The sequence below is a fragment of the Pteropus medius genome, unplaced genomic scaffold (genome assembly GCF_902729225.1).
Source record: "Pteropus medius unplaced genomic scaffold, Ma_sr-lr_union100, whole genome shotgun sequence".
Classification (NCBI taxonomy): Eukaryota; Metazoa; Chordata; class Mammalia; order Chiroptera; family Pteropodidae; genus Pteropus; species Pteropus medius.
The window spans coordinates 9,487,243-9,502,119 of record NW_024354500.1 but is presented as its reverse complement, the minus strand read 5'-3'; the positions used below and the strand labels follow the sequence as shown (position 1 = coordinate 9,502,119).

The window sequence follows — 14,877 nt, the reverse complement described above, 5'->3', positions numbered from 1 at the left end:
TAATATGATCCATTTCCTGAAGGTAATTGGATCTTAGTTGCTATGGCCTTTGCTTCGGTGGCTTTGATTTTTAAGGTAAATCTTCGCTTCCCTAGTATATTCTAAGACTGTATATTCTATATTTGGTATATTCTAAATATATGTATTTAGGCCTCAAAAGGCCACATCTTCAAACTTAAGAAACAAAGGGAGTGGTTTCAGAATACATGTGTGTAAAGTATAAAATTGTCTTTTAGGATGGAGGGTCCTACTCTCATTAGGAAGTCCAGGATTCAGATATTTTTCGCAAAGTAGATAAATAAATTTGAATTGATCAACCCACATTCTCTCTATCAGCTTCCCTTAAAACCAAAGCACAGCCCTCTGAACTTCAGTCTTTAGAGCAACTCTCTCCAGCCTACACATGATTTGGGTTTCAACTCTGTGCCCTTAACCAATGGCAAGACCACCAACAAGAGAAAATAGGGACACTAAATTAAGTAATTAATTATAATTCTTTATGGATTAGAGTAATCCCAATAACTATAACAAATAATCTCTTTAATGTCGGTGGCTCAAACAGAAGTTTATTTCTTGCTCAGATAATAATCCAACTCGGGAACTCCTGATGGTGATTTCAGACAGACTTCTTTGTCTTTTGGTCCTGCCATTCAAGCCTCATAATCTTCTGCATTTAGCCAATGAAAGAAGAAAGCATGGAGAAGCACCCCTGGTTCTTTAAGGCCATGGTCCAGAAGTAACACACATCATTTTCGCTCACATCAATGAAAAATAATTACAAAGTCAAACCAAGGTGCAAGGGAAAGAGGATTAAAAATAGAGTCCTTGATTGGATAGCAACTTCCCAATGATAAACTATGAAATAAGAATCATCACTACCATAAACATCATCAAACAATAATTTATTAACACCTCTTTTATTCTGGATACTGAATTAATAATCAAAAATAGCATATGCAAAGTGACATTAATTAACTATAATTTATTCACTCAGTCATTCAACAAACGCTTATTAAACATCGACTATGTGCGACTTGCTGGGCTGGGAACTAAAGAAACAAGGTTAGTGCTCTTGATCCAATGTAAGAGACAGACCTGAACAGTGCTAGATTACCTCAAAGTAAATCGAGTACATGTTTAGGGTTTCAATGCAAGAGTACCAAAAATAGAGACTTCTCTGTCTTTTTTTTTTCTTTAATAGAAAGCTTTTGAGATGATTTCATCCTTGACATGTCCTTAAAAGGCATTAAAATGTCATCACAAGAAAAGTAAGACTTTGTGGGACTTTATCATACTTAAATTGGTTAGCATTTTTTAACTACAGATAGAAGAAATATCAAAATATTTTGTAATACCTGAGGCCTCTGAAGTCTCAACTTGGTCTTTGATGTTTGAACAAATAACTTTAGTAATGTCAGAAAAGACCTCACAAATAGGATGGAATTTGGGTGCTTTGGAAAAAGAATAGGGTTCAAATGAGGAGAGGAAAAGAGGGAAGGTGTGCCAGGTCAAAGGAACTTGAATAGTGCTAGTCAGTAGACAGTGTCAGGCTATCATTATGGCTAGGAGTGATTGAGAACATGGGAGATGGCAGGGTCCTCTTATCAGCTTAGCTTCACTCAGGCTATGATTTAGACAAATCAGGTCAGCCTTTCCTGGTGAGCTGTGAGCACCTCAGGGGCAAGGACCATAGTCATCCTTTAACTCCAGTTCTATCTGTCCAATTTTAAGTGTCTATCCAGATTTGGAGAATTAAATGAAATTGAATGTGTACATTCACTTGCTTCTCATAAATTCAGTGGTAGACATAACAACAAGGGAAAACTTTTTAATCATATCTTGACTTTGAAAACCATGTGTTGTTAGGTTGGCATGCAAGGAAGGTGATTGCCCTTATCATTAGGATTGCAATGGTTCTGACATTTATCACAAATTATATTTACTGGAATCTTTCTTCTCTATACATTTATCCTTCTTTCATTCCCTCCTATTCTGTGTGGTAAATACGAGATATTTTTTCTCCATATAATCTGTACTCCAAAAAACTACCATTATCTATTCTATTAGTCCTAAATATCTGAAGAATTGGTAAAACCATTAATTAAAAATTCCTAGTGGCATTCTTCACATTTTGTAGAACAAATTCTGTCAATTTTTATTATTTCGAATATCTAGAGGGCTGTTATTTACTATTTGTGCTGTTGTAGAAGGGGGAAAAGTTATATCACTACCTTGAGCTTCTCATAAACTATAAAAAAGTAGTATTAAGAGTCATAATTCTATCACTTTTCTGATAAGAACTTCAATTTATAAGCATGGTGATTAGAAGAATTCGATCTTCTCTGGGCAGAACTAGGACTGGAATTCGACTGAATCAAGATGATAGTCAGTCCTCAAGGTCTTTGCTGCCATTTGGAAGGAGTGTGATTTTTTTTTTTTTTTTTTTTAATTTTAAAGGAGTAAAAGAATCTTAGCTTTTCAAATATCAATCTAGGCTAGTTACTACTGATTGATCACTCTCATCTGCTGAGTCTAGACAAAAGCTCTGAATCCTCAGCCCAGTACTCCAGGGACCAGGACCCACAAGTTGGAGTTTATATGAGGTGAAACTATTACCTTTTCTATTATATCTGAAGTACCTCACCTGTAACAGTTTACGAAGAAAAATAAGTAAATATAATCCTATAATATTTGCAGAGACATCAGTGCCCTTTCAAATTCTAATTAGTGCTACTAATCCCTATAGACTCTTTCAACACTTTGTTGAAAAATAGTGAAATCTAATTAACTATATTTTAGAAGGAAATGTGGCTGATAATAGCTTAGCAACTAAGAGGGTACATCAGGGATAAAAAGAAACATTGAAAGTCCTCTTAGCTCCCTTAATAACCATAACACTGAGGAAGGGAAAAAAGAAAAGGAGGCAAAAACTGACGAAGTAAATATTGTAAATTTGGGAGTCAGAAAATCTAACTATAAGAAAGTCAAAACAAAATGAAAGTCAAAACACATTTATTTTCTGAGGCAAGACAGTCAAATACAAAGTAAACGAATATAGGACAAAAGAAGGCAAATATATAGAGCGCATATGCTCCAGCCCCTTCCCACACCCATAGCAAATATTGCTCGCCATTCACGGCACTCTCATGCTGAATCCATAGATGCAACCTCAGAAAATTTAACATATCAGTCTGTGCAGCCCCTGGTACATAAAATGAGGCTTAGTTTTCATTCCCAGTCGTACCTCTGTTGTCAAACTCTACCTAAGTTTTTACTGTAAAACTTAGGCTCTCCATGGCACATGTGAGCATTAAAATTTGCCACAAGTAAGCAGTAAGGCAAGTAAACTGATCTCATCCAACCTCCCACTAATAGCAAAAGAACAAGAAAACAATCATATTTCTATAATACTCTATATGTATAAAGAGCTTTGTCAGCACTGTCCAATAGAATTGGGGGCAATAACAGAAATATTATATATCTGTTTTATCCATTATGGTAGCCACGAATCACATGCAACTATTGAGCATTTGAAAATTGGCACTAGTATAACTAAGGAATTGATTTTTCATTTAATTTAATTTTAATGTAAATAGCCATGTATGCCATATTGGATAGCAGAGGTATGTATTATCTTTTTGATCTTTTGATAACCTTGTGAAGTAGGTCATCTCCACTAAAAAGAGAAGGAAGTGAAGAGATGCTAAGTGACTTGCCATTGTTACAAAGCTAGAACGTGACCAGATGTATACTTGAATCCAGTTCTTTTGGAATCCAAGTTCTCAGCTCTTTTTATGGTAACTCATCAGGTCAAGACAAGTATGAATCAAGAGAGGACCACCTCTAAAACTTCACAATGGATGGTACATTGCAAAGAACTAGCTGTGAAAATACAAGATTTTACCCTATTTATAAGCTAACAAATGTCTCATTTTCCCTGAAATCCACCTTCATACCTGCAAATCTGCTCCTTGTAGAACATACCCTTGGAGGCAGGCAGAGCAGTACCAAGTGATCCAAGATAAAAATGCTTCCCTAGGTGGAAGTGCTGTATGAAACCTTAGCCCTACAGGCAGCTTAAATGCTCATCCCATTAGATCTGCCACAAAGGCAAATTATACTATTTTTAAAAAGATTTAAGAAAAAAAAATGTATGCACAGCACAGGAAGGAGCCTAGCTCTTCTCTGAGGGATTGAGTACTTCAGTTGTGTCATTAAGCTGAGTCAAAAAGAAGTCATTTCATTTTTTTTTAAATATGTTAATACAACCTCAAGCACCAGCTAGCTTAAATGACAGGTACTTCATAAAGTTCATTTTTAATATTCTCAGATGAAAAGCAAATAACACTTTTACAAATGTCCTTCATATTTAAAGGTTTTATTTGCCTGCAAAAGAGACTCTATTGACTAAAATTTTATCTATACTTCACAAGACAGATTGTTTTTTTCCATCACCTTTTAAAGAGATGTAGCCAGTATATACAGGACAAAGAAAATCAGACTGATAAAGGATGTTTTAATAGGAGGAGACTAGAAGAGTTACCAATGGTTAAAGCTGGAACAATTAGAGCAATAAAATAATGTAGTATTGGGTTACAACCCAAAGAATAAAATAAATATCCATTAGTCCATACTGATATAAATAAAAAATGTAAATAAATATCAATAGCACTTTTATTACCATAATTCCCCCAAAACTAGAGGCTACTATTCCCTTAGGACTGAATCATAAATGTATATACATATAAGTACAAATTATAAAATATGTAAATACATGGTGGAGAAGAGACAAATCTTCCTTACAGAAGAATTCAAAATAATATATGTACATATTCCCCCCTCCAGGAGGTGGAGCTTAATTCCCCACTTTTGAGGGTAAGCTAGACTTATTGCCTCAATTCAAAAAAAAAAAAAATAGAGTAGGGAAAGGGAAAAATAGTGAGGATCCTAGCAAATGTTTCCTTAACCAAGTGACAAAGGTTAACATCCCCATTGATGTCATGGATATTATGTACACCTGATATGATGTAATGAGAAGGGCACTTTGCCTCCATGGGCATTCTTTCCTAAAACCTGTACCCCAGTCTAATCATGAGAAAAACATTAGAAAACCAAGATGGGGGACGTTCTACAGGATACCTGACCAGTAATCTTCAAGACCATTAAGGTCATGAAAAACAAGCAAAGATTGAAAAATTGTCACAGACCAGAGGAGACTGAAGAGCTACAATAACTAAATACAATATGATATTTTGGATTGGAACAGAAAGAGGACATTAATAGAAAAACTGGTTAAGTCCAAATATAGACTGGAGTTTAGTTAATAGTAATGAATCAATATTGCTTTCTTAGTTTTGATAAATGTACTAAGATGCTAATGATGGGTAAAATGAGAGAGGAGTATACAGGAATTCTCTGCACTATTTTACAACTTTTCTATAAATATAATTTTTTATGCCAAAATAAAAAAGTTTATTAACAAAGTAGTTGCTACAAATTTATCTTATTGTGTGCTCCCATCTGGAGCATGGCAGAGTTTTATGGCTAATGAATTGCCAAACCCAAGAAGAACAGTTAAAGAAGGCTTTGTAAAGTTAAGTGAGTTCAACAGCCAGAGATAGAGTGGCAAAAGCAGACTGTCGAATGAAAGAAAAAGCAGTGTTTGTTCTTCACTGAACAAACTAAGTATTATTTGTCTAGTAGTCTGAGAAGCAGAATATGTTCTGATCATAACAAAAATTGAAGCCCTTTTATACAGGTCAGCAAAAGTGATAAGGTAAAAGCCCACATCAATAAGCTAATCAGAGTTCACACAAACACAAACATGTGCTGGCTATCCAATAATGACTATGTTTAATGGTAGAGAAGACTCAAAAAACATAAGTTTTAGACAAACTCTTCAAATTTTGGAAATTTCTTTATGAGTATCTAGGATATTATAATAAATTCCTTTATGAGTATCTAGGATATTATAATAAATTCTCTTTATGAGTATCTAGGGTATTATAATAATATACAATTTTTATACTATCATTGCCAATGTAGTAAAACCACTTGGCCAATAAATTGTATCACATTCCTGTCCCCTCTTCAGTGTTCTAAAGTACTTCTAATTCCCACTCAGGCTATTAATTCGGTAGATTTCATTCCTTACCTCCCCACCTCCTCTCTCCACCCATCCCACCTACACCCCCATGCCTCATTGAAGAAATCTCAACCACCTCATGCCTTTGGCACCTTTTCTGGATTTGTCTTCCAAACAATAATCTTTTCAAAATTACTTTGTGAATGAATGGAACTGACTTATGAGTAAGGAGGCATATATCTACTTTTACATAAACTTTATGTAGATGGTGAAAACGACCTGTGCAATGTGTCCTTTTTCTCATCATCCTTGCATAGAAACATACAATGGTGTTTCCAAAAGATCCAAGGAAGGCATGGGCATAACTTGTGATATACGTGGTATGGATTTTCTTAAAGACAGTTCTTAAATTCAAATTCACAAGCCAACTATGAATGTTTACCTAGGAACTGTGTCAAATGGGCTGACAAATTCATAAAATTCTGATTAATATACATTGAGTTTACATTATGTTTCATCACTTTACTGCTGAAGAATAAATTTTAAATGGATAGATTAAACATTTAAAGAAACAAACACAAGTAAATACTCCTTAGTTCAATGTAGAGATAGCAAATCCATTAGTGTCTCACATGAGCACTCTCAGCAAACAATAGACTGGACAAATGTTTATTGAGTACCTTTTAGGTGTCAGGAAATATGCAAGTACTTTGGCAAGCGCTATTTCATTTAATTCTTTCTATAAATGTATAAGATAGATACAATTACCTTCATTTTTCAAATTGTAAAACCAGGCTTCCGAAGGACAGTTTGATGTGTTACTTAAGGTAAATAATATTAGCCCCTAAACGAGGCTGATAAGCTCCAAAATATTAGTGGTTTAATGCAATACAATGTTATTTCTCACTCATATCACAATCTAATGCAAGTCACAAGGAGGCGGGCAATATTCTGCCTACCTGGTCATTCAAGGACCCAGATTACTCTCATCACATCCAACTGGTGGATGGAGATTGAAAGTAAAGATAGTACATTAGAAGTTTTTGTAAACCAAGCCTAGAAGTGGCATACCACTTCTGCTCATGTTCCATTCCCCAAAAATAGTTTATATTCTATTAATAGGGAAAGATTAAATGCCTCCTCTCTAAGATAAGTCATAAGGTAAAGATGTCTACTCTCACTATTGATAATCAACATAATACTAAAAGGTCTAGCCAGTTCAATGAGGCTAGAAAAGGCATACAGATGAGAAAGAAAAAATAAAAGTGTTGCACTTTGCAAATGACATGATCGTCTATGTAGAAAACCCAAGAACCTACCAAAAATGTCCTATAACTAATAAAAGTTAAACAAGTTTGCATAACACAAGATTAACACACAAAATCAATCATATTTCTATGTCTTAAAAATAAACATGTGAAAACTGAAATTAAAAACACAATGCCATTTATAATCACTCCAAAGAAAATAAATAAAAAGATGGTAGAATTAAAATCAAGCATATCTGTAATTATAATAATTACATTAAGTGTAAATGATCTAAACATCCTAATTAAAATGCAGAGAATGTTAGACTGGATGAAAATGCAAGACTAAACTAGAGGCTGTCTGTAAGAATCCCACTAAATATAAAAACATAGATAGATTAAAAGTAGAAGAATAGAAAAAAGATATACCATACGAATATTAACTAAAAGAAAGCTGGGTGGCTATATTAGTATCATACAGAGTAAACATCAGAACATAGAACATTATTAGGGACAAATGAGAATATTACAAAATGATATAATAGTCAATTCATCAAGAGAACATAACAGTTCTAAATTAGTATCTAATAACAGCGTATCAAAATACTTTGACAGAACTAAAGAGAGGGACTGACTTAAGGGAGGGATTGGCATACCCACAATTATAGTTGGAGCTTTTAACACTCTTCTCTCAATAATTGATAGATCAAGTTAACAAAACATTACTAAAGGTATAGAAGATTTGAACAATACTGTCAAGCAATTTACATGGAACAATCACAGTGTATACATTATTTTAAACACACATATATAACACTACCAGAATAGACTATAAGCTGAGCCATAAAATCAGTTTCAATAAATTTCAAATGATTGAAATTATATAGACTATGTTTTGTGAGCCTGAGTATGATGGAATTGAAAAAATAAATTTTAAAAGAAACTATAAAATCCTTAAAAATTTTAAAGTTAAAAAAAAATGCACTCCTAAATATTTTATAAATCAAATAAGAAACCATGAAAAAAATTAAAAAATATTTCTGGCTAATGATAATGAAAATACAAATATTAAAAATTTTAGAATGCAGCTAAAATAGTGTTTAGAGCAAAATTTCTATTTCTAAATGCTTCTATTGTTGGTGAAAAAAAAGTCTTAAACTAATTATCGTCTACATTAACAGACCTAAAAAAGAACATAAAGTAAGTAAAGGAAGGAAATAATAAATATAAAGGCTGAAAGTAATTAAATAGATAATAGATAATAGAAGAAATCGAGTCATTTAAAAGGTTATTTGCAAAGATCAATAAAATTGAAAAATTCTTACCTATACCAATGATCAAGGAAAAAAACTAAAATTATCGATATCAAGAATGAAAAAGGAAAATCACTATATATATTACAGGCATTAAAAGGATGTAAAAGAAATATTATGATCAATTTTATGACTATGAACTTATCAAATGAAATAGACAAATTCTTTAAATGACATAAATTGCCAAAAGTGACACAAGAATAAATAGAAATTCTGAAAAGCCCTATGTATGTTAAAGAATTTAAATTTATAATTAAAAATCTTTCCATAAGGAAAACTCGAGATCCAAAGGATCCCCCAGTACATTTCATCAAATATTTGCAAAAGAAATGACACCCATATTTCTCAAACTCTTTCAGAAAGTTTTTGAGCACTTATTTTTTAAGGCCAACATAGCTTTGATACCTAAACCAGACAAGATAAAGGAAAAATTTTTTTTACACAACTATCTCTCATAAACATAAATAAAAATTCTTAACAAAATATTAGTACAAAATCAAATTCAGCAATATACAAAAAGGATACTACACTATAGCTAACTGCAGTTTTTCCAAAAATGCAAAATTGGTTTAACATCTAAAAATTAATCACTGTAATTCACCACATTAACAGAATAAAGAAAATAGGTCATAAAATCATCTTAATGGTTGAAAAGATAGATTTGATAAAAATTAACTACACGCTTGTTATTTTTTTTAAAAAATCAGCAATTTAGGAATAGGAGAAAAATTGGTCAAACTAATAACAAAAGGAATCTAAGATAACTATTGCTAATATTATATTAATGGTGACTTATGAACATTTCCTCTGATATTGGGAACAAAGTAAGAATATCTGGTTTCACCACTTCTACTCAGCATTTTACTGGGATTCTAATTGGTATAATAAGGCAAGAGAAAGAAAAAAGAAATAAAATTGGAAAAGAAATAAAACTGTCTCTATTTGCAAATAACCTAATTATTATTTTCATAGAAAAATTATAAGAATCTACAAAATATCTACTAGAATTGATAAGGGTATTTAGCAAGCTCATAGGTTTAAAATTAATATTCAAAAATCCATTGTATTTATCTATACAAGCAATAAAAATGGAAAATGAAACGAGTACCACTTATAAAACATCAAAAACATTAAAACACATAAGGATAAATTTGAATAAATATGTGCAAAACACTGAAAACCACAAATGTTACTGAGAGAAATTAAAAAATACCAAACTAAATGAAGAATGCTACTTTGTTCATGAATTGTAGGATGCATAATATCAATAAGTTTTAATTCTCCTTAAATTATTCTATAATTTCTATACGATCCCAATGAAAAATCCAGCAGGGTTTTTGTAGAAACTGACAATTTGATTCTAAAATTTATATGGAAATTCATAGAACCTAGAATAGCCAAAACAATCTTGAAAAAGAAGAACAAAGTTGGAGTCACACCACCTGATCTCATAACTCACTAATAAAGACAATGCTGTATTGGCATCAAGGCAGATCAATGGAATAGAAGAGAGAGTATAGAAATAAACTGACACGTATTTCAATGGGAACATTCTTTCCCACAAAAAGTGTTGAAATAATGCAACATCCATATGAGGGGAAAAAAAAACCTTAACACCTACCTCACACCCAAATGCAAAATTTTATTCAAGATGGATCATGAACTATTGGTTCAAAAATTCAGGAAACTGTTACTTTTACACAAAGAGCAAGGAGAGATGGGAGAAAGAGGCAGACCACTCCAGATTGGTAGGTGGCAGGCTTAATAAGCAAGGGAAATTTCACATGAGGCTTGTTTTGAGAGGCCACAAGATGAATAGATCTCTGTGCCTGCCTGTCAAAATCTTAAAAGTTTATATAGACGCCTTAGGTTCAGTCACATATACCATCCAGATGGTCTCAATAACACATTGCTCTTCGAAGGCTGAGTCCTTAAAAATGACTCTGGCTATGATAACAATGGGCAGAGAATACATTCGAAGGACCAGGGAGGGAGGGAGAAGCCTCTGATTGCCCCAAATGACTGCATTTCCTAATTGCTTCTATTATCAAATTGAAATTTCTAAAGCTTTTTGTCTCTTATCCATGCTACTCTCTATATTCAATCTTACAATCAGAGTGGCAAAGACTTTTACTGAGAACTATTCTATTCAACAGACCTCAAGAACCAAGAAAGACATAACTAAGGATTAATATTTACAGGAAAAACAACTTTATTTAATTTTATTATGGAGAAAGAGGTCAAAATGGAGAAATAAACCCTTGGGACACAGGAAGATATGTACAGAAGTTGCCCAAGCATCTAGTAAATGGCTCAAATGCAACCTGAACCCAGGTCTATCTGATTCCAGAGCTCATACACTTTTAATTTTATATCCTGGTCTCAAATGTAAATGCACATTTGAAGTGATTATAAAAGGAGAGAAAGATACCAGTGGAGAAGAAAACACTCCATTTATAAGAAAGAGGGAATTGTTGGAACAAGTCACTCGGAAGAACTAGAGAAACACAAGGCATCCAAAAGTAGGTACATCCACAGAAACACTGTAAAAGTATAATGGAAACAGAGAGACCGAATGTTTCTCATTTAGCTACAGAATGATACAAACTGTCTTTAGAAAATAATTACTCCGTTTTTGTTTTTTAGTGAAATCAATATTACTTTATTTCATTTCATTTTCTATATCTGAAAGATCAATGGCACCCATGTTCCCTCTTCTTGGTTTTTGAGCTATGGACAGGAGAAATTAAATCCTGAGCTAGACTTCACCTAGGCTGGAGATTTTGATTCCTGCCTCTTGACTTTCCATCCCCACTCTACCCAAAGACTCTCCCCACTTTCACTCGCATTCCACATACACCTCACGTGCTTTTGCCCTCATCTTTTGCTGAAATCACTGTGTCTATTAGGCCTAATCTACATCAATCTATGTCTCTTCTTAAAATTGTTGAAACACCAGTTTTTCTTTGAAGTTTTCCTGGACTTAATCCTATAGATTCAGAGGATTTGATCCATGTTCTAATCAACAGCCATTAGCTGTGCATGTCCCTATGTGGATTTTGATTGTCTTGTAAATATACATTTATATCTAACTTTACTTTTTAAAATTTTCTTATAGCTATGCAATCAATAAATGTCACTGACTATCTCATTGACTTTCCAGCTTAATCATAGCTATCCAATGGATGGATGATCAATAGGTAGATAGAAAGACAGACAAACAGACAGATGATATAACTAGAACACAAATGTTAGCCATAACTAAACACATTTTTTAAAATGTCGAGATCTTCAAGCTTAATAATGATGCTGTCTCATAATCAATTTACTGTATTATTCTGATAACAATTTGCCATAAATATCAAAATAATATGATATGCTTTTCCTCCCTTTTTTCTCCAAAGAAATGTACAGTGGCATATATAAAATATCAGAAATAATTAGACAAAATCACACAATCCCACTGAGACATTAATATATCTCTGAAGTTAAATATTTCCTGTGAAACCATAAATATGGTTTGAAGGCCGCTTATTATAAACAATATATTTTTTTCTTTAAGGTAATGGTCCCAGAATTATTAAAGCATAATATAATGTGAATGTATGTTTACAAATGTAAAAACAGCCTTTTATGTGTAAATTTGTACCGTATATAAAAGAAAAAAGACATCTAGGCGGAAAGATAGACTTAAAATTTGATAATGTCTTCATCAGAAAGAGTTTGGTAACTTACCAAAAAAAAAAAAAATCCTTTGAGAAGTAATGTTAAAGATGAAGTTTGCATTCAGAGAAGAAAAGAAAATTTATATCAAAATTGTGCAAAGAATTTATGAATAGCAAAATATCATCATGTTTTCCAGGAAAAAGAATATAGTTTTTTTCATTCACTAACCGGTAACATACTGTTTTCCAGGAATGCTTCATTCAGAAGAAATGCTGTGGTGCTTCCTTTTACCCACACAAAATGGAACACAGAGACTACATAGCTGAAGTTACAGTCCTCTTACAAATGAAAGACATTCAAGTCTAAGTAGTTTCCAGCTGAAGGAAAATAACCAACAGCTTCTCCACAGTGCATATTGGAACAGGAAAAACATGAACATCACTAACTGTACCACAGAAGCCAATGTGGCTGTGAGAGCCAAGACCATCACTGAGAAGATGCTCATTTCCATGACTCTAGTGATCATCACCACCCTGACCATGTTGCTAAATTTGGCTGTGATTATGGCCATCTGTACCACCAAAAAGCTCCACCAGCCTGCCAACTACCTGATCTGTTCTCTGGCTGTGACGGACCTCTTGGTGGCTGTGCTTGTCATGCCCTTGAGCATCATGTACATTGTCATGGACAGCTGGAAGCTAGGGTACTTCATCTGTGAGGTGTGGCTAAGCGTGGACATGACCTGCTGCACCTGCTCCATCCTCCATCTCTGTGTGATTGCCCTGGACAGGTATTGGGCCATCACCAATGCTATTGAATATGCCAGAAAGAGGACCGCCAAGAGAGCTGGACTGATGATCCTCACCGTCTGGACCATCTCCATCTTTATCTCCATGCCCCCTCTGTTCTGGAGGAGCCACCGCCAACTCAGCCCGCCTCCTAGTCAGTGCACCATCCAGCATGACCATGTCATCTACACCATTTACTCTACTCTTGGGGCATTTTATATCCCTTTGACTTTGATATTGATTCTCTATTACCGGATTTACCATGCAGCCAAGAGCCTTTACCAGAAAAGAGGGTCAAGCCGGCACTTAAGCAGCAGAAGCACAGATAGCCAAAATTCATTTGCGAGTTGTAAACTTACACAGACTTTCTGTGTGTCTGACTTCTCCACCTCAGACCCTACCACAGAGTTTGAAAAGATCCACACTTCCATCAGGATCCCTCCCTTTGACAATGATCTGGATTACCCAGGAGAACGCCAGCAGATCTCCAGTACCAGGGAGCGCAAGGCAGCGCGCATCCTGGGACTGATTTTGAGTGCATTCATTTTGTCATGGCTGCCATTTTTTATCAAAGAGTTGATTGTAGGTTTGAGTATCTACACTGTGTCCTCTGAAGTAGCCGATTTTTTGACATGGCTTGGTTATGTTAATTCTCTGATCAACCCTCTGCTCTACACAAGTTTTAATGAAGACTTTAAGCTGGCTTTTAAAAAGCTCATTAGGTGCCGAGAACATACTTAGATTGTAAAAAGCCAGAAAGCATGACTTTTACCAGCCTCGTGAATGGACGTGGGTAAGGGGTGCAACTTCTTAATTCTTGAACATAGTTGGTTCAGGAGAGTTTGTAAGAATGTATTATCTTGTTTGTTTTGTTCTGTTTTGTTTGAGGCTTCTTATTTGGTGTGCTGTTTTCTACCTCTGGTCTTATTTGTGGTACATAATTTCAAATAAACATTATACAAAAAACAGACATTTCATAGAAGTAATAATAAGGTGAAATAGTAAATACATTTTTTTAGTCAGCTCAGTTAACCCTAAAATTAAAGAATGCCAAAATAAATCTTTATTTACAGAATTTCTTATTATAAATCGAATATTTGATAACTTGCCCTCATGTGGCATAACATCCAAGGTTATGGCTCCAAATGCTTACAAATTCTAGTGGCAATTGCATGACTACATAAAACTATAAAACTTTAAAAGAAAAAGTAGTGTGCTGTCATCTACTGCTTGCAGACATGAGCCAAAATCATTTACTGTGACTACATAGTATAGACGACATGCTCTGATTAGTTTATGATTAAATAAACTTCCTCATTCTCTAAAAAAAAAAAAATCCTGAAAGGAATATCCTGACATTTTCCTAGGCCTCTGATTATGAATATAAAACATAAGCAAATAAGAAATGATATAAATCTACTTTGGTCTCTGTGTTGCTATATTACTTGAAAAGCACGTGGGGCTCCTCCCATTCTAAGAAGTATCCCAGCTAAGCCTTGCATACACTCTCTCACTCTAGCAGGGTTAAAGTGAGAGTCAAATTTGGGGAGCTTTTAAAGTAGCTTAATGTGGTACAGTGATCAAATAAGGGAATATGTTACCCAAAGAGCTCTGTTGGAGAATGTTACTCATTAATTACCAATTGTAGAATTGAAAAAAAAATTAAAAGTCAAAAATCTATGTTTACAGCAAAAGCCACCCATCAGGAAATGAGTATGAAATTGTGTCTCCTAGAATTCCTATGGCATCCCTGCCAGGCTGCACCCTGGAGCCAGGAG

General features: G+C 34.0%; 1 protein-coding gene across 1 annotated transcript in view; it reads left to right on the top strand.

Moving 5' to 3' along the window:
- Window positions 1-14,057, top strand: part of HTR1E (5-hydroxytryptamine receptor 1E) — a 60,503-nt gene extending 46,446 nt beyond the window's left edge. Inside the window, exon 2 of the mRNA XM_039853072.1 lies at window positions 12,561-14,057. Within this exon, the coding sequence (XP_039709006.1) occupies window positions 12,743-13,840 (1,098 nt within the window). The 5' untranslated portion in view covers window positions 12,561-12,742 and the 3' untranslated portion in view covers window positions 13,841-14,057. The remainder of the gene's footprint in view (window positions 1-12,560) is intronic.
- Window positions 14,058-14,877: the final 820 nt, after the last annotated feature.